The sequence below is a fragment of the Etheostoma spectabile genome, unplaced genomic scaffold (assembly GCF_008692095.1).
Source record: "Etheostoma spectabile isolate EspeVRDwgs_2016 unplaced genomic scaffold, UIUC_Espe_1.0 scaffold00002169, whole genome shotgun sequence".
Taxonomy (NCBI): domain Eukaryota; kingdom Metazoa; phylum Chordata; class Actinopteri; order Perciformes; family Percidae; genus Etheostoma; species Etheostoma spectabile.
In genome coordinates, this window is record NW_022602864.1 from 275,552 (window position 1) to 294,979 (window position 19,428).

At 43.3% G+C, this 19,428-nt stretch overlaps 2 protein-coding genes across 6 annotated transcripts; both read left to right on the forward strand.

The window, feature by feature from the left end:
- The first annotated feature begins 498 nt into the window (after window positions 1-498).
- eif3s10 (eukaryotic translation initiation factor 3, subunit 10 (theta)) lies at window positions 499-9,441 on the forward strand. 4 transcript variants are annotated; one of them, XM_032507331.1, is made up of 24 exons: window positions 499-752; window positions 1,273-1,463; window positions 1,569-1,705; window positions 1,907-2,070; window positions 2,520-2,719; window positions 2,978-3,186; window positions 3,274-3,445; window positions 3,638-3,742; window positions 3,899-3,997; window positions 4,096-4,212; window positions 4,351-4,536; window positions 4,761-5,108; window positions 5,209-5,313; window positions 5,389-5,502; window positions 5,614-5,736; window positions 5,952-6,105; window positions 6,422-6,603; window positions 7,165-7,274; window positions 7,354-7,564; window positions 7,625-7,675; window positions 7,736-7,802; window positions 7,934-8,063; window positions 8,168-8,319; window positions 8,581-9,441. In XM_032507331.1, exons 1-24 carry the CDS (start codon window positions 704-706, stop codon window positions 8,742-8,744), a joined length of 3,540 nt encoding a protein of 1,179 aa, XP_032363222.1. In that variant the 5' UTR covers window positions 499-703; the 3' UTR covers window positions 8,745-9,441. The 4 variants fall into 4 exon arrangements, with proteins under 4 accessions (XP_032363222.1, XP_032363220.1, XP_032363221.1 ...); XM_032507329.1 differs by having other exon boundaries at window positions 7,354-7,675; XM_032507330.1 differs by having other exon boundaries at window positions 7,625-7,802.
- A 2,143-nt stretch (window positions 9,442-11,584) lies between these two features.
- emx2 (empty spiracles homeobox 2) lies at window positions 11,585-16,041 on the forward strand. 2 transcript variants are annotated; one of them, XM_032507345.1, is made up of 3 exons: window positions 11,585-12,390; window positions 13,562-13,742; window positions 15,048-16,041. In XM_032507345.1, the coding sequence occupies exons 1-3, from the start codon at window positions 12,003-12,005 to the stop codon at window positions 15,217-15,219; spliced, it is 741 nt and encodes a 246-aa protein (XP_032363236.1). In that variant the 5' UTR covers window positions 11,585-12,002; the 3' UTR covers window positions 15,220-16,041. The 2 variants fall into 2 exon arrangements, with proteins under 2 accessions (XP_032363236.1, XP_032363235.1); XM_032507344.1 differs by having other exon boundaries at window positions 11,592-12,390; window positions 13,562-13,747; window positions 15,052-16,041.
- Window positions 16,042-19,428: the final 3,387 nt, after the last annotated feature.

Consider the following 19,428-nt stretch of genomic DNA (forward strand, 5'->3'; position numbering starts at 1 on the left):
CCTGTCATACACTCGTTGCTATTAATCATATCATACCATGTTACTTCACCTCGTACCTGTTACTTTAATTTATCACTTATGTCACGTTACCTCGTAATACGTCTTTAATTAATCTTGTATAGTTCATTTACTTTTACTCTTTTACTAGTTGTATATTCCATTTATTTCATTTTATTTATTCTTTTTTATGTATTCATTTTGTGTACTTCTCTATCTGTGCTCATCTCTGTCTTGTGCTGCTGCAACAACTGAATTTTCCCTCTGAGGAATATTTCATCTGTATCAATTATATACTTATGTCAATGATAATTTAGGGAGCTACACTTTTTAAATGTGTGTACAAACACATACAGAATCACCCACAAAAAAATGGATTTTTACAATTATAAATATATATATCAAGATTTGATCATAAATACAATAAAACAAAAAAACTATATTGAAACCCTGAACACGTTAATCCTAATTTCGGGAGACAGAATTTAATTTCTTCGCTCTCAGTTCTTCACTTCACGGGGGTAGACACCGTGATAGGGGGATAGTGTGTGACGCACCTGGCAACCCTAGCTAGGCCGCTCACGAGGTTCTTCCTTTCTCAGCCAGCACCGTTGCAGCGGTTGAGTGCGTGGCGTTGATGGACTGGTGAAATCTGTCAAAATTCACTCAAGGCAGCCAATTTGAGGTTCACTAGAACGGCACCAACATGCCGGCGTATTTTCAACGGCCAGAGAATGCTCTGAAACGAGCGAACGGTGAGTAGAAATACAACTTAATGATTCACATTTGTCAGACATTCATGCTAACTATGCTAACGTTAGCTAACTATGCTAACGTTAGCCTTCGAACGCACCGTTAGCTAGGCTAAATGCTACCTTGAATGGCGGGGGCGCTATATCGCCTTTTTACGGCTACGTTAGTATTAAGCTAACCGGCAGCTAGGCCGTTTAGTGATCTGACTATTTGTAAAGTCGGTGATATTTCAGAAATGTAGCTTAGTTGGCTAGTAGATGACTGTTAACACTCGTTTCAGGTTGAAAACGTTATTGACAATGCCTCTTAGCTGCTGTCAAATTGTTAGTGTTTTGTATTCTTAAAGCGTTAATGCTAATGTCACGTTAACCAAGCACAGTGGGCCTAACAATGTCAGACAGGTTTAGCTAACCACAGTTGTGGGCTTGGTGCGAGATGCTAAGGTTTAGTGATATGTGGACACGGCTACCATTAACATGTGATAGAGCTTATGTGTGTCTATTTCTTGATGTGTTTACGCAGAGTTTCTTGAGGTTGGCAAGAAGCAGCCAGCTTTGGATGTTTTGTACGATGTCATCAAGAGCAAGAAACATCGAACATGGCAGAAGATCCACGAGCCCATCATGCTCAAGTACCTGGAGCTCTGCGTGGATCTTCGCAAGAGCCACCTGGCCAAGGAGGGTCTCTACCAGTACAAGAACATCTGCCAGCAGGTGTGTGAGAAGAAATCTGTGATGTTTGCACAAATCGGGTAGTTGTTTTCATCCACTCATCATGTGTTTTTGGAGTCAAAGTGTAATTTCTTTCTTTGCTTTTAGGTAAATATCAAATCTCTGGAGGATGTGGTAAGGGCTTACCTGAAGCTGGCTGAGGAGAAGACTGAGACAGCCAAGGGTGAGTCCCAGCAGATGGTCCTGGACATCGAGGATCTGGACAACATCCAGACTCCTGAAAGGTGAGGATGCTCAAATGTTATGGGTAAAATATTTGTCGTTGGATTTCCTTTTAATTTGATACAGAATCTAAACTGATGTCTTATTGTGGTCGGATGATTGTTTTACAGTATATTGCTGTCACAGCTGAGGGTATAAGGTAATTAGCGTGTGCTTGATAATTTTAAAATGGATTATAAACATTGAGCTTGTTGTGACTTCAGTGTTCTCCTGAGTGCTGTGAGTGGAGAGGACACTCAGGATCGTACTGATCGCCTGCTGCTCACTCCCTGGGTGAAGTTCCTGTGGGAGTCCTACCGCCAGTGCCTGGACCTGCTGCGGAACAACTCCAAGGTGGAGCGCCTGTACCATGACATTGCCCAGCAAGGTAGTGACACACACACTGAATACCATCTTTAAAAAGTTTTGTATTCATTTAATTTACTGAGTGATATTTTTTAAGGCTGCTTAAGTTACTACAATTTTTTAAATAGTTTGTCTGTTTTTATGTAGGTAGATGTTACTGAATGATTCAGATGGTACAATACAATGGTACAGAAGATGGCAGTGGCACCGTTTATACAATGATAAATTGTAATTTTCATCCAGTAATGAGGGAATCCATGTTTTTAGTTCCCATCATGAAATATTTAAAATTCAAATGTAAATATTGATTTTATATTTACCTAATTTTTATAAGATTATACCATATGGCATCATTAAAGTAAAGTAACACAGAAAATAATTCAGTAAATACAAACTCAGCCGTAAATTACAATTACCATTACATGTTACATACTAAATGGTGTAAATAATATCTGGTCATCTTTTCTGCAGCATTTAAGTTCTGCCTTCAGTACACCCGTAAAGCCGAATTCCGCAAGCTGTGCGACAACCTGCGAATGCATCTGGGTCAGATCCAGCGCCACCACAACCAGAGCACCGCCATCAATCTGAACAACCCTGAAAGTCAGTCGATGCACCTGGAGACGCGTCTGGTGCAGCTGGACAGCGCCATTAGCATGGAGCTCTGGCAGGTCTGTGCACCTAACAGTGAATTTCTTGAAGGACAATATTAAAATGCATTTGTCTACTTACTAAAAATTTAAACATATATTTATAACATTTTCATAAATGCTTTAGAAAGTAGTCAACATAAATAGTATATGACTGGTAGAACAATTAAACACTGGCTTAGTACTTGAATGTCCTCAAGTGTAATTAAATATGTGACACATGGTCAAAGAGAAGATGATGTTGTTGCTAATATAGAACGCGGTTTTGTCTTTTTACAGGAAGCATTCAAGGCGGTTGAAGACATCCATGGCCTGTTTGCTCTTTCTAAGAAGCCTCCCAAACCCCAGTTGATGGCCAACTACTACAACAAGGTTTCTACTGTGTTCTGGAAATCTGGCAATGCTCTGTTCCACGCCTGCACCCTCCACCGGCTCTATCACCTCTCAAGGGAAATGCGTAAGAATCTGACCCAAGATGAGATGCAGAGGTATGTTATTCATTATCTGAAGATAAATGCACACGTTTTACTCTGGTATTGACCAAATTGGTAATGGTGCTTACTTTTGATCTTCAGGATGTCCACCAGAGTCCTCCTGGCCACACTGTCTATTCCAATCACCCCCGAGCGCACTGATATTGCTCGGCTGCTGGACATGGATGGCATCATTGTAGAAAAACACCGCAGGCTGGCTACCCTCCTGGGCCTGCAGTCTCCGCCAACCCGGCAGAGTCTCATCAATGACATGGTACATTATCTGCATAAGAAAGCTTTGTTAGGTTTCAACAGTGCCAACTTTTATTAGTAAGTTCTTCTTTTGTGAAGAGACTCGTGTACTTTTTAGGAAAATTAGTACAGATTTTGTAACCTTTAACCTGATCTTTAAGGCTTTATTTATGAAATTAATATCTGCTTTGACCAGTTTATGTTTTTATTTTAGGTGAGATTTAACTTGCTGCAGTATGTTGTGCCTGACATAAAAGAACTTTACAACTGGATTGAAGTAGACTTTCATCCTCTGAAGCTGTGTGGAAGAGTGACCAAGGTAAACAGTCTGGCTGCAAACCGCTTGATAAAAAGGAAAATATACAATTCATTGTTGTATGAGTTGCATTTTATATAATAATTAATTGATTAATCAAATTAATTAAGTAACTAGTCTTTTCTAATCCCAGTGTATGGTAACAAACTCTCCTACTAGGTGTTGAACTGGGTGAGAGACCAAGCTGAGAAGGAGGCTGATCTGCAGCAGTATGTCCCTCACCTGCAGAGTAATACCATCCTGAGGCTCCTGCAACAGGTAATTCTCTTCAGTCTTTCATTTCTCTGGAATGCCCTTCTAAATCACATCTACAATGTAATGGTAGAAATCTCACTATTCTGCTTTCATTATATCAGGTTGCACAAATCTATCAAAGCATTGAGTTCACCCGTCTGGCCTCCCTGGTTCCATTTGTGGATGCCTTCCAGCTAGAGCGCTCCATTGTAGATGCTGCGCGCCACTGTGATCTGCAGGTAAGGTCAAGATCAGGAGACATTGCATTGCTGTTACTCCTAAAAAAATAAACTACTGATAAACCAACAAAAGTGTTATTAAGAGTGTTTATGCTACCGTTTTACACAACTTATCTAACATTTCTCTTTCCCCTGTAGGTCCGTATAGACCACACCTCTCGAACTCTGAGCTTTGGCTCTGACCTGAACTACTCGACCAAAGAGGATGCCCCTGTTGGTCCTTTCCTGCAGAACATGCCCTCGGAGCAGATACGGAACCAGCTGACTGCCATGTCGGCTTCCTTGGCCAAGGCCATCCAAGTCATCAGGCCTGCCTCCATCCTGGTGAGTTTAGCTTCTTACTGAGTTCTCGTATATAGAGACACACACACACCTGATCAGTAACCAGCATTAGCTTTTTACATACTCTTACACAATACTAGCAGACACATAAGAGGTATCTTCATGTGTTATTAAGCTCCAGTTCATGATTAGTGTCATTTGGGACAGTGCACTCTGCTTTATTCTTCAACTTTAAACTGCATTTTGATGTGTTTGTCCCTTCTCAGCAAGAGCGTGAGGAGCAGAACCAGCTGGCCATCGCCGCCTATGTGAAAAATGCTCGCAAGGATCATCAGCGCATCCTGGCTCGTAGACAGACAATTGAGGAGCGTAAGGAGCGTCTGGAGAGCCTGAACATTCAGCGTGAGAAGGAGGAGCTGGAGCAGCGAGAAGCTGAGATGCAGAAGGTACGCAAGGCTGAGGAGGAGCGTCTGCGCCTGGAGGCCAAAGAGAGGGAGAAGGAGCGCATCATGCAGGAGCATGAGCAGATCAAGAAAAAGACGGTCCGTGAACGTCTGGAGCAGATCAAGAAGACTGAACTTGGAGCTAAGGCCTTTAAGGATATCGATATTGAGGTAAATATAGATTGATTCATTAGGTTGAACTTCATATTGCAGAAATAGGTCATTGTAATATGAGGTTCAAAGGTGAGACTAACACATTTGTTTTGTACAGGACCTGGAGGAGCTGGATCCTGACTTCATCATGGCCAAACAGGTGGAGCAGCTAGAGAAGGAGAAGAAGGAACTTCAGGAACGTCTGAAGAACCAGGAGAAGAAGGTAACCGAGTGATTCATTCATGAAAATATCAGTCAACTAGGTGTGAATTGGACACTAATCTTTTGTTTTCTCCAGATTGATTACTTTGAGAGGGCAAAACGTCTCGAGGAGATTCCTCTCATCAAAAAGGCTTATGAGGAGCAGCGCATCAAGGACATGGAACTATGGGAGCTCCAGGAGGAAGAGAGGGTACGCAAAAAAACATAAAAAACCTTGTGATTCAAAAATGACATGCATACATGTGAAATTGAATAGACCCTGGTGAGTATCTAGACTGTAAGACTTTTCTTTTTGTTGTAGATCAGTAACATGAAAGTTGAACGGGAGAAGGCTCTGGAGCACAAGAAGCGAATGTTCAGGATGTTGGAGGACAAAGAAAACTTCTTGTCCAAAATCACTGCTGCTCGTAGCTTCATTTATGAGGTAAGATCAGTTGTTACTTCCATCGGGGTAAGCTTGGGTGGGGGGCGAACACAACAACAACTTGTGGGCGTTATAATTAAAATGCAAATAAACTGAAGTGCCCCCTGCTGGTGCCGCTGTAATATTGCTGCATAGAACCATAACTGTTTCTGGGACCGAGTGGCAGAATGACTGTATAACTTGTGCTGTGGTTTTTCACTATTCTCTCTCTGAAGGAAAAACTGAAAGCTTTCCAGGAGCGCTTGGTGGAGGAGAGGAAGAAGCGCCTGGAAGAAAGGAAGAAGCAGCGCAAAGAGGACAGACGTAACGCTTTTTACCGTCAAAAAGAGGAAGATGCACAGCGTATCCATGAAGAGCAGCTCAAGAAAGGTAAATCTTTTTGCACATGTGCACTGGTACAGTCCTGGTAGGAGGGTGGAGGAGGAAATTGTGGTGGAAAAAGATGTGGGTTTTGGTAAAAGTGGTTGTTTTGAGGGACACTATTACTACAGGGAGTTTTTATTTGGCTGTGGTGACTTTTGCATGGTGAGCAAAATTGGACATGACAAAGTTTCAGTCAGGAAAATGTTTTTCCAATCATGGCAGCCACGTCACACCCTGCATTTTTTTTTCAGAGCATGATGCAGTAGCTCTTACTCTTTTAGAAGTTTGAACACCTGTTATATGTATGCTGCTTTTGTTACAGAGCGGGAGGACCGTGAACGCCTGGAACAAGAGCAGCGAGAGGAGGAGGAGAGGGAGTACCAGGAGCGTCTGCGCAAACTCGAGGAGCAGGAGCGGAAGCAGCGCGCTCGTCAGCAGGAGATCGAGGAGCGAGAACGCCGTCGTGAGGAGGAGAAAAGAGTCCCCCCAGAGGAGAAAGTCAAGGTACAAATTAGCCTCTTTCCTTTTCTAACTGATGTTCTGAACCAAACAGTCGGCCAACGTTTCAAATATAAAGGGGTGGGAATCACAGGTAATTCATGCTAGAGTCAATCATGATACAACACCCAGCATTATTGTGATATTGTGATGGCTAGAATAGTAAAAAGTCTAAAGAAGGACTTTTTAAAAATCTGTAAGAGCTTAACTTTCTTTTACTGGATTGTGAAATGCCTTTTAAAAGGTCACACCTAGTAAAGGTCACACCTGTGTATAAATAAGTTAGTGGTGCCTATCTATCAGTGACATAATATAAGTTTAGCACAATATTTAGTCATAACATTTTGTGAAAATTTTGATTTGATCCATCCCTAATATAAAGGTGTGATGGAAGGGAGCCCAAATAAATTGTCACATGAATTCAAGGACCGAGTGCAGAGTAATGGACTACAGGCCAAAACATACTAATGATCATAACTGATATTACTCTACAGTGCCTTGTAGTAACAAATTAGGTTAGTGATAATGTAATGGCACAATGTGTCTTGACGTGTTTTTCATATACAGGACTGGGGTGAGAATGAGAAGCAGATTGAAAAAGAGGAAGGAGGAGGAGGAGGATGGAGGAGGCGTACGGATGGAGGCGAATCAGAGTGGCGTCGTTCTGTGCCTGACAAGTAGGTGTTGGTAACCCAATCTAGTCCTCCTTTTTAAAACCATGAGGGGCTACTCTAACAATACCCGTGCCTGCTCTAGGGAGTGGAGGCAGGAGGGCCGTGAGGATGACAAAGAGGAGCGCGAGAGAGAGGGGCCCTTCAGGCGAGGAGAAGGTTTCCGCAGGGGCGGAGATGACAGAGGCGCCCGTCGGGGCTTTGATGACGATAGAGGCCCACGCCGTGGCGGTGATGATGACCGTCCTCTACGCAGAGGGATGGACGAGGACCGTGGTCCACGTAGAGGCTTTGATGATGACCGCGCCCCAAGAAGGGGTGGTGACGACGACCGTGGCCCGAAGCGTGGCTTTGACGACGACCGCGGCCCCCGGCGTGGCTTTGATGACGACAAAGGTTCCCGTAGAGGCACGGACGACTCCTGGGGTCCCCGAAGAGGAGGAGATGATGACAGAGGTGGAAGACGTGGCATGGATGATGGGCCACGGCGTGGTGGCGATGACCTCAAACCCTGGAAGCCCCTGGGCAGGCCTGGTAAGCCTGCAGCCACTCAGCCTCAAATAAGTAGAGACATCTTGTAATTTACCTGAATAATCAAACTGCTCAGCAACTCTGTGCTCACATGTAATGTCAAGCAGGATGATGAGCCAATGCTTATGTTGCAGGTGGTTGGCGTGAGCGAGAGAAGGCCCGAGAGGACAGCTGGGGTCCTCCCCGGGATGCCAGCGAGGAAAGAGATGATGCCGAAGGAGAGGGAAAATCCAGAGACAGCTTGAGAGACAGTCGTCCAGTCAGGTGGGCCTGATAGACTAGGCCAAGAGTGCTGGTCTATTTATTTTTGTGATAAATGCAGAGGATATCACAGTTCTGTTAATCGGTGTCACTGTTTATTTACACAGAGAGGAGTCTACCTGGAGGAAAGCAGGCGCAGAGGAAGGACGAAGCGTCTGGAGAGACTCTCGCAAAGAGGACACTGACCGAGAAGATCGTCGTGGTGGCGAGCGCCGGGATGACCGTGAACAAAGACCCCCACCCAGAGATCAGGAAGAAGGTGAGCAGAGTGGGATTTTGGATGTAACCTTCACATGCATATTAGGGTTAGGGTAGGTGTGTAAACTTTATTTAGCCCTCTTGTCTAACAAAACAATTAGCTAGACTATTTGAAGGTGTTGTATTCTCCCAGCAGAGGTCGCTGTTTACCTTCTGTAACTGCGGGTGTCTTAGAAGATACCCGCCAGGTTATACTCTTTGAACTAGTTATACTTGTGAAATCAGCATGTTCCTGCTTGACCAGGTCTCAATGTTTCCTTAGGAGGCTGGCGTCGTGGAGGTGTGGAGAAGCTGGAGGAGAAGCCCAGAAGCCGCGATAGGGATCCTGAGCCTGACGGAGAAAAGGGATGGCGTGCTGACAAAGACAACCTTCGTCGCACCAAGAACGAAACCGATGATGATGGCTGGACCACTGTCCGCCGCTGAGCAGTAACCTCGGCATCCAATTGGCTCGGTTAATGAAGAGGTGGTTATGAAAAAACTAATATTCGGTAGCCCATCAGCCAGTAAGCCGCAGTGGTGAATTTATGGCCACACGCTTCTGATACTCATGCGTTATTCCTTTTGAAATAAATATTTGTAGACCGTAGTTTTCCTGGGGATTTCTTTTCCCTTTTATCTTTATTTTGACTTTCAGCATTTTGAACCAGTCTCCTTACCACCCAAAAAACCTTCAACCAATGAACTTGTGTGCATTTGGTCTCAACCATCCCAAATGTAAACAAGACTGCCCTGAATGGTTATCTTACATGAAGTGAAACAGACTCAACTGAAAACCAAATGTACCCGCTACATCTCTCAATACAAACTCAGTGCATCACCAACGTCTCTTCTAATTTTTCATGGATATTATATTGTGCCACAAATCAACAACTTTTGTAATGACAATGACTAGGAATTTGTCATATGCTAATGTAATCTCTGCTCTGTGATCTAATATTTCAGATGCTTCTTAACCTGTTAAAGAACTAGTGGAATGTCCATCTTGGTGTGCATGCTTAGAGTATTCCATTGGTCACGCTTGATATCCAGTGTGGGGCTCTTTCTTGCAGCAATCAATGCTGTCAAACCAGGTTGCATGTTTACAGATAAAGCCTTTATTAATAAAGATGTTTGCGCACCACCTAATCGTTCATTTGTCTCAAATGTTATGTCACCATTACAAACTGCAGCACACCTATCAGTTTATGGTTGGTGTACAAAAAAAAAAGTAACTTGAGACAGCAGCTCCCAATTTGGGGGTCAGAGGATAATCCATAAACTATATATAAAGAGGGATAAACGGATGGGGCACACAACATGGCGTTTAACTTGAGATGAAAAAATATCTTCCGGTATCTGTGGCAGTCCATATTAAATAAAATTGACAAACTAAACTGTGTAAAACTCCAAATTGTTGGGGACTGTATGGGTAGCCTTAAAGAGTTTTGGTATTAGCTCCAGCTGCCTCAGTAAAACCCAACCATTCATCTTGTTGGGGACGAGCTGGATCTCTCTTCCTTTAGGGCCACTTTGCCCCGGAGTGTTGGTAGCCTACCGTGTTCCTACACTAGCACCGTGTAACCACTAGAGGTCGGTAAAGCTCCGTGGAGGGGACGAGGAGCGTTAGTTCACCCACCGTGATCAGCAGCTAACTGTAAAACTCAGGAGACAGCGGTCGGTGTGCACTCACTTAGCAAACCAGTAACATCATGTTGGGCTTTAAAAAAAATCTCACCCCTGATTAACTTCTTAATATTGGCTGCTATTAACAATAACAAATGGCTTCGAGTTCGGCTTACGTTGACGAATTTACGATGTAGGCTACCATAAAAAATAATGAGGCTAATAACGAAAATAATAGTAATAGCCTACAGATAATATGTGTCATGTGTAAGACATTGAGTGATATTTATTATTTATTAGGTGATGATACAAAATAAAAGGCGTTACCGTAAGGATCTGGCTGAGCGAGTTCAAATAAAACATAAAAAACTGCCAACTCCCAATGATTCCTAATAAAACCGAAAACAACGTGCTGACACGTTTTTACCACGTTGATCGGGCGTGTTATGGGCTGGCCAGCTGTTGGTGCTCGGACAGCTCGGCAAACCCAGTTTAGTCTGGTTTGTATTTAATTCCACACAGACCCTTAACCCACCCGCACAAATAAACCCAGCAGCTAGACTGGTCCATAAGCGTTGGAAGGACAAGTATATTTCCTGGACTACAAGTTGGCGACAACAACAATATAATAATAGCCTAATAATAATAATAATAATAAAAATAATAATAATAATCTCACACTTCAATAAATATATTTACCATTCAGTCTCATCTCTTTAATTTTCTGACATCTGATAACCTTTTATACAAATTTCCATCAACACTCAAAAACATGCAAACAAAGAAAAACATAGAAATATATCAAAATAAAATTTAAAACCCGTATACAGGATTATTGATTTCCAGGGCTGCATGTCTGAGTTCTAAGCAGCCTCATGATGATTAACACGGTGAGACATCACTGGGTATCATTTCTCTAGGAAGGCCCTCGGTGCGCGGCCACGGCTACTGCTCTCAGTCACACACACACACACACACACACACACACACAGTCCCAGGTAGCTTCTCTAATAAACACCTGGGCCCTTTGCGTTGACTAACACTGGCTGACACACAGCGACTCATCAGTGGGAAGGTGCTTTAGATTTTTCGGATGTTCAGTGTTCACGCGGAGTCCAGTGTTGACAACAGAAGCTCTACATCTATAGAGCTAAAGATTGTGTGTGTGTGTCCGCTGGCTCCCAAACAGCCCAATCCAGCAGAAATTAAGAGTCTCCAATTTGAAAGTTATCCTAATAGAATCTGAAAAAAAATGAAAATGAGCAGGGACGAAACCAGAACGGTTTCTCGACATTAAATCCAGTTAGAAAACTAAAAACAGGAACACAATTGAGAAATAAACGAAGGCCAACTGATAGCCAATTAAACTGGTGCTGCATTTTAATCACGCGCACAGCACTGACAATACACTTTAATGGAGCAACATTGTTGTGCATAATTAAACAAATAATCACTTGCTAGTACCAGTACGCGCACCCCACCCTTAAAAATCAGTTTGAAGCTGCCATAGCCATTAAATGCAAATAAGCAGGCTACCTGGAGCCTTTTCTACTGGTTCAGATGAGTATGTTAAATGTCCTGGAGATATGTGCGCGTGGGTATGTGTGTGTGTGCACGCGTGTGTGTGTGTGGGGGGGGGGGGGGGAGAGCTCCTCTCTGGACGAATCCGTTCCGTGTTGCGCGTTCGAGTCCGCCTCTCCGCGCCCCTGCTTCCCATTGACGCACTTTTTAAGCGTCTTCCCCTTCTCCACCTTAAGGCGAGCAGCAGCAGCAGCAGCGACCAATCACCATGCCATTACAGCCTTCAGAGGAAGCTGTTTATGGGACTGCAGCGCTAATTAGGCTCATGAACTAACAAATCTGCCTGCACGAACCCGGCGAGGAAAACGATCACATCCATGGATTAGTCTGGGAGTAGCCGAGCACTTTTTATTTTGGCTTCCTCGACACTGCCGCCTTTTCCCAACTTATTCTACTGCGCAGAAACTTTCCCCCTCTTTTCTTGGTTGTGGAGTATTTTTTAAGCGAGAACACCAACGACAACTTTAACTTAAACTGGGGAACCTGGACTATCAGACCATGTTTCAACCTACACCCAAGAGGTGTTTTACTATAGAGTCTTTAGTGGCGAAGGATAATCCCGTACCGGTGTCCCGCACAGAGGAGCCCATTAGGCCGGCGGCTCTCAGCTATGCAAACTCCGGCCAGATCAACCCCTTCCTCAACGGCTTTCACTCTGGCGGCAGGGGCGTCTACTCGAACCCGGACTTGGTGTTCGCAGAGGCGGTCTCTCATCAGCAAAACTCCGCTGTCCCGGTGCATTCGGTGGCCCCGCCGCACGCTCTTGCTCACCCGCTTTCATCCTCACACAGTCCGCACCCTCTTTTTGCCAGCCAGCAAAGGGACCCGTCAACTTTCTACCCCTGGTTATTACACAGATATAGGTACTTGGGTCACAGATTTCAAGGTAAGTTGTGAGAAATCATTCGTCTCTTTTACGCACGAAACACGCCGAGCGGCTGCAGAGCGGTTAGAGACGTGTCTGACAGCAGGATGAGTGAAGCTGTAGCGGAGCAGTTTTAATGCCTATCACCTCCAATTCTCAGGCCAAAATAGACACTTATTTAGTGGATTATTTCGCTGGAAAAAAAAAACCTGTAATTCATTTCTTAATTTACAAAAAAAAAACTCGAGTAAAAAAAAAGAAGGAATTGTTGCCTTGGCTTCTGTAGCTGTCTGCTGCCTGGAGAGTCTATTCAGGCTAAAAAAAGACCAGTAGAAATGTTGACATGTGTGTATACACTGTTGGTCCTGCAGGTTATATTTAGCACTGGCTATATCATCTCTATCCATGCCTTAAAAACAAACCAAATGGATCTCGCTGCTCCGCGGTTTATACGACTTATTTCACAATTAAATTTTAAAAAAATAATAATTTTGTTTTAGAGGAGAAAAAATTAAAAATAAACATGTTGGGTGGTTAGTTGACTAGCCTTTAGCTCATTTTGTAAGGCTGACATGGGTCAAATGTCGGGTAATTTAGATTGTAGCCTATTAATTACGTTGACTTGTTAATAAGAAAATTCGTTCATTATTTTTGCCTTTCTTCGCTCATTTTAGGGTATTTATATTTGTGAGAATTAGTTTTATTTTCTGAAAAATAAAAGCAAATTCATCACATTTTGTAGGAATGCATTCGAAATTCATTTCTAAAATGTGTGTGGCCGCAGTTTATTTAGACATGTTCCTGCTGCTTCCATTTCACCTGATGTGATTCTGTGTTTTGGAGCTAATTGAATTAAGCCGAGGATTAGTCCTCTGCTGGGCTGTGTCCTTCTCTCCTTCATGCGGGGGTCTCACACACGTAGGACGAAAAAACCTCCATAGGCAGTTATTTATAATAAATACGGGTTCGATCACTTATTTTCATTTGTTGACTTGTGCCCAGCTTCTCCTCAGACATTTGTATTATTATAATTATTATTTTGGTTATTATTATCATGCCGTGTTTCCAGGCTGCCCAGTACCATGGGTCCATTTTGCTGTGAGCGGGCCTGCTGGTTGTTATGGAGATGTTAATATCTTATAGAAGAAAAGAAAGGTCATGACGGATCCTCGTTTTCTGCTCGTTATTCCAGGTAACGAAACGAGTCCAGAGAGCTTCCTTTTGCACAACGCGCTGGCCAGAAAGCCCAAAAGAATCCGGACAGCGTTTTCACCCTCGCAACTCCTGCGCCTCGAGCACGCGTTCGAGAAAAACCATTACGTGGTGGGAGCAGAAAGAAAGCAGCTCGCCCACAGCCTTAGCCTCACAGAAAACTCAGGTAAGAAAACCATCATGTCCTCAACATCGAACCCCCCCCCCCCCCATCGCTGTCTTTCACCTGGGCAATGCGTGCATTTTATTTTGAAATGCTGCGGACTGCTTCTTGGTGCGTTGTGCCATGTTCTGGCGTGACTGCACGTTACAGTCTTATGTTGTTAATATATATTTATCTATTATATATTTTAACGTGGCACCATGCGTCATGGAGCCTTTTTTTAAATCAGACCGCGCTAAAAAAAAAAAAGAAGCATCTCAACGTATATGACAACAAAGAATAAACACTCATTTAAAATAATCAGCTGGGTTTTTTTACGCACCAGGGTCCATAAATGCGTGTTGTCAATCGAAGACAGGGGCTTTCTGTTGGATCGAATCCACTGTCATTGTATAGGCCTAACCTCATTTTAGGAGGGGTTGGATTACTTTGTTTTGGGGGGGGGGAGAGAATGTTGCCTTTCAAAATGGAGGGCAAATTAACCAGTTAACCATTTTATGGGATTGGCGATACAAAGACCGAGGCGGGCTGCCATATTTAGGATGCTGTTTGAGCCCGTCAGCCGCTGTCTTTTGTCCGCTGTGTGTGCCCTGGACGGCGGGGCCTTTGGAGGGACTGAGGGGGAAAATGGACCGTCACCTGCTTTAATTGGCCCACTGAAGGCTCATTAAACGCACCTCAGTGGCCGTTTAAGAGCTAAAAGGGCTGCAGTGACAAAGCAGGAGCAGACAACTTATCGATGTAGATGTTGTTAATTCCCCACAGCACCACAGCTCAGGCCATTAAAAGGACTGCGTGGAAATATATGTTAAATAGACTATGTGACATGGATGTCACTCTTGTGTTTCTTTTAACGTTCACTTGCTGGCAGAATACTTAAAATGTGTGTGTGTGTGTGTGTGTGTGGGGGGGGGGGGGGGGGGGGGGGGGGGGGGGATTCTCTGACCTAGCCTACTTTAGTTGACGCATCCAAAGTTTTTTGGCTTGTGAGCCCAAATGCGATTTAAATATTCTCTCGATTGATTTGAATTAATATTACACATTAGACCAACCATTGTAATTTGAGGATTTGAATGCGTTTCGTGAGGATATAATTGATCTTTATTTAAGGTGGACGTTGTGGTCACCACTGCAGGACCCGGTTTACCTTCCTGTCCCCGCTGTCTGCTTGTATTTAGCACTGCTACAAAAACAGTGGGCCTTTTATGCGTGGTTTTACGCACTGCTCAATCGCGGTTTATCTCATGAAACTGATCCAGTTTTTTTCCTGTCTTTCTCTCTCCTTTCTCTTTTCTCCCTCTATTCAGGTAAAAGTGTGGTTTCAGAACCGGAGGACGAAGTTCAAGCGGCAGAAGTTGGAGGAGGAGGGCTCGGAGTCTCAGCAGAAGAAGAAAGGATCGCATCATATAAACCGGTGGAGGATGGCGACTAAACAGGGGAGCCCAGAGGAGATCGATGTCACTTCGGACGATTAAAAATCAAACAGACTCTGTTCTAAGCGTCAGAGGGAAGGAGGACATGGACAAAGGAGGCCTGGAGAGACAGTGAGGGGTAAAAAGCCAATGTCACATTTCTGATCTCCGGAGATCGGCAGCTGAGGGTGAGAGAAACCCGACTGGTGGCACTGCTGTCACCGCGTGGGTCTGTCAGTCCACTCACCTGAACCCTTCCACGCACCAACCACCACCACTACAATCTCCCATCTACCACCTCGTTTTTTTCTCCAATTCATATTGGACGTTTGCACTTCAGAAGGTTTTTTTTTCTTCTTTTTTTTTTTTTTTTTTTTTCAACAAACGAAAACGTTTCCACGTCAAGATACAAAACACCAAATGCTTTTGTAAAACTTGAATTGCATGGTATAGTTTTTTTTTTCCTGGTAGTTGTTTTAATTTGACAAGTTTTACTCAAAAAAAAAAATATCAATTTCGTTTTGAACTCTATTTTCAAACAGAGATGTCGTGCTTCTTCCTTTTTACAAAGTGTGCAGTCTTTAATTAATGATTCTCGTGTAAAAGTGATTGTGAAACATATGAAGTAGCGGTGCTGCGTTATAGTGTTTTTTTTTTTTTTAGTTTTTTTTAAGAAAATAGAACAAAAAATGAATTTCGATTTACAAAAAAAAAAACCCCTTTCTAATAAGTAAATCCGAGCGTAAAGGGAAGGTATCAGGACATCCCTTTAACCTAAAGCTTTTACCAATGTGTCGCTGTGGCCCCACGCAGCCTGCTATCAGGACCCCCCCCCCCCCCCCAGTGAAAGTTGCCACCAAGGATTAAATGCAAGCATTGAGAGTTAAAAAAAAAAAAAAAGAAGAAGAAGCACTGAGCGTATTCCATGTACAGAAATGCTAAAAGTTAATGTTTCTGTTAAACCCTCTTTTACAGACTGTAAATAATGTTTGTGTTTGTGTTAAGTTTGCTACAATTTTAACACACATTATACTTCCAAGAAGTATGTAATTGTCAATATTTTGTCAATAAAGTTTTATCAATATGTTGCGCGCGGTAAACGTAAAGGCTTTTGATTATGTAGAGCAGCTGGGATGGACGGGAACCGTTAGACTTTAACGTGAGAAGCCGCCGAGAGAGCCTGCTGCTGCGGCCGGGAGCCGCGTGTCCTCCGGCAGCTCTGCACTGCTTTCTGCAGTGGTGTGGTGCGTTTGAGGGGCTGCTCCGCTCCCGCTACAAAGAGTCTCCACAAGCTTTTGTGAAAGTGCAAATCAGTTTGGGGCAATTATCATGCGGGTAATATGAGGGGGAAAGGGGATGCATTGCCCAGTGGTCCACTTTAATCTCTTAATCCACGGATCCAAAGGGGCCTGGTTGGAAATAATTTAGTCCAATCTGACTAGCCCTCGCGACGCGATAAGGGAAGGTTGCAATGTGCCGCAAAATGGGATCTTTGTTTAAAACCTTGTCTTGTAGGCTGCGTCATGGTGCAAGCTGCTGCTGGGGTCTGCACGGGAACATTACAGCCCTCCTTCAGGCTAAACTTAAGGGATGCTATTTACAGCAGGATAGGATTCTCTGTTTTACACACACACACACACACACACACACACACACACACACACACACACCACACACACACACACACACACCACACACACACACACACACACACACACACGCACAGACACGCACAGAAAAGCAAAACAATGCAGCCAATTAAAAAAAAAAAATCAGACAACTCTAAACTGGATTATGATTTATTTTCCTTCTTGTGAATACGTAACAAGTCTAACTTTAGTGTTTTCTCGTGCGAGATGCATGTGTAGGCTATGTTTAATTGTTAACTAAAGCTTTTTTGTGGTTCAGGTGGGGGTGGGGGGGGCATGGCATATAGGGAATTCTTAATCGGTCCATAGATTATAACAGCAATAAAAATCTTTAGAGAATACCATTAGCTTTGGAAAAAAAACAACCTAAAAGCTTTATTACAAACCCAGCTTTGAAATAGGGGGGATTATAGGACTGAAAGGGTCCCACAATAGTTAGAAGAAAAGGTTTCATGCTAATGAGGTTAATGCCCTTTGTATCTCCGGACTCCACAACTTCATTACTCCTATCTCGAGCAACACCGAGCGGCTCAGAGCCTCACAATCCACTCGAGCTTTTCCCTACCCTGCCTCTAAAGAAGGATTTGATAGCAGTCCTGTTCAAACTAGATAATTATATCTTTTCAAGTTGGAATTAAGATAAAGAAAGTGCAGTGAGCCTTGATCCGCCGCAAACAAATTTGGCGCACACCCCCCCACCCCCCCTCTGTGCGCCTGTATGGACACAGGAGACAGGACGGGCTGCTCATTAGAGCCTGGCACAATTTGATACATTTAAACGCATTTGTTTATAACCTGGAAATCTCTTTCCCTCTCTCACTCTCTCTCTCTTTTATTTTTTTTAAATTTTTTTTTAATGTAGCGGCAGCTTTGTTTATGGATATACATTGTTCTTTTTACGGATTTGATCATTTAGGTTGAGCTAAAACATTTATATCCCCATTTACCAAACTAAGAGCACGGCCGACTGTCTAAATGGATGCTTATTCGGAAGGAACCACCCAAATATTTCATTTTATGTGAGTCTTAGAGGCATTTAAAAAACGAATTAGCACTTTTCTGTAAGGCAATATAGTCTTCGTCAAAATAATCCAAAATGATCGAAAAAGGAATTGCACTGCGCGTGGTTGCTGCAAACCACAGCTTGGCTAACATATTTATGTTTTAAAATTCAGCGCGCCATTTTTTCCAGCTCTTGGCTCAATCAAGCGCAATTTGAGAGTAAGGTCATATGAATATAATCGCTTAGGACAAAATTCAAACAGTGTGTGTGTGTGTGTGTGTGTTATGATGTGAAGTGGGCCCTCACATATCAGATCTCTCTTCCAGACGCTCGTGCTGTGCGTTAAGGGCCAGCTGTGGGGCCCTTTGGTGACCCGCTTATCTAAACTTAAGCTGCTCCGGTCCGTCCAGAGGCCAAACTCTCCGTAAATCATCATCACAGCTCCTGAACAGTTGGATTATTTCTTAAATATTCACGACCGAGCCAGTTTGGACATTTTGGACCTAAGCCCCGCTGCATGAAACATTTAGTCTGCAACGTGAAATGATTAGCCGTCACTGAAAAGAGTAGTCGGTCCTATCAAGTGACCCCTCTGACCCAAAACCTCTAATCTGCAATTAGTAGGTATAATTACGTCCGCTGACACCACTAATGTGGATAGAGGCTGGGGGGGTATTAGTGCTGAAAAGTCAATAATTGATCGCGCAAAAAATCTCTAAAGTTGGGAGAAGTGGATGTCTGGGGATAGTTTGTGACCATGTCATCTTTCTAGTTTTATTTTTCAAAGAGCTGGCACCTGTAGGCCGGGCAGGGCCTGTCACAAAACGACGTCAGGACTAACTTGATCCGTCCGGTTTCACAAATTACCTCTGAAACTGATCCTTGAAACGAGAGAATGAAGCCCACACAATTCCCTTGGCCTTGACATAAGGTACAGCGATAAATATACAAGACTAATGAGCAATTACTATACAATCACCCTTCAAATAGCTTACATAATAATATATTAAACATCGGAGCCTCGGATTCCGTTTCTTTCTCTATTATTAATAACGAGGGAGGGGCCTTTGCAGCCATGATGTGCTCTGATGATTATGTTTTCCAAACGCAGCAATTTTCCAATTCGCCATCGGGAACAGTCAGCACTTATTGACTCGGACTGACCAAGTAGCTAATCATTTTAGTTACATGTTCTTTTTTTCTGTTATGGATTTTTGATTTATTTATACTTTAGTTTTTTGAAGGAGATGGGGCGTTCAAATGTACGATTACACACACAGACACTCACATTGGGATCTTAAACGCCTCATACATCGGCCTGCTGCGTTCATTGACATACATCGTTCGCGTTAAAGCCTAAACTCTTGACTTAATTGGGTTTAAGACAAAAGACAAGTAAATATTTTGTTTAAAAGGAACAAAAATCAAATGATGGCAGTAATATGTAAATAATATATGTAAAGCTTCATTTGAATACAGTATTTAGCCTATGTTGCTGTCCCTGCCCTAATGAGCCTGCTAAGTGTCCCTTTTTATCCTCCATCACAATTAATGAATTCAGAGCAGGGTTACAGCTTGTAGACACACACACACACACACACACACACACACACACACACT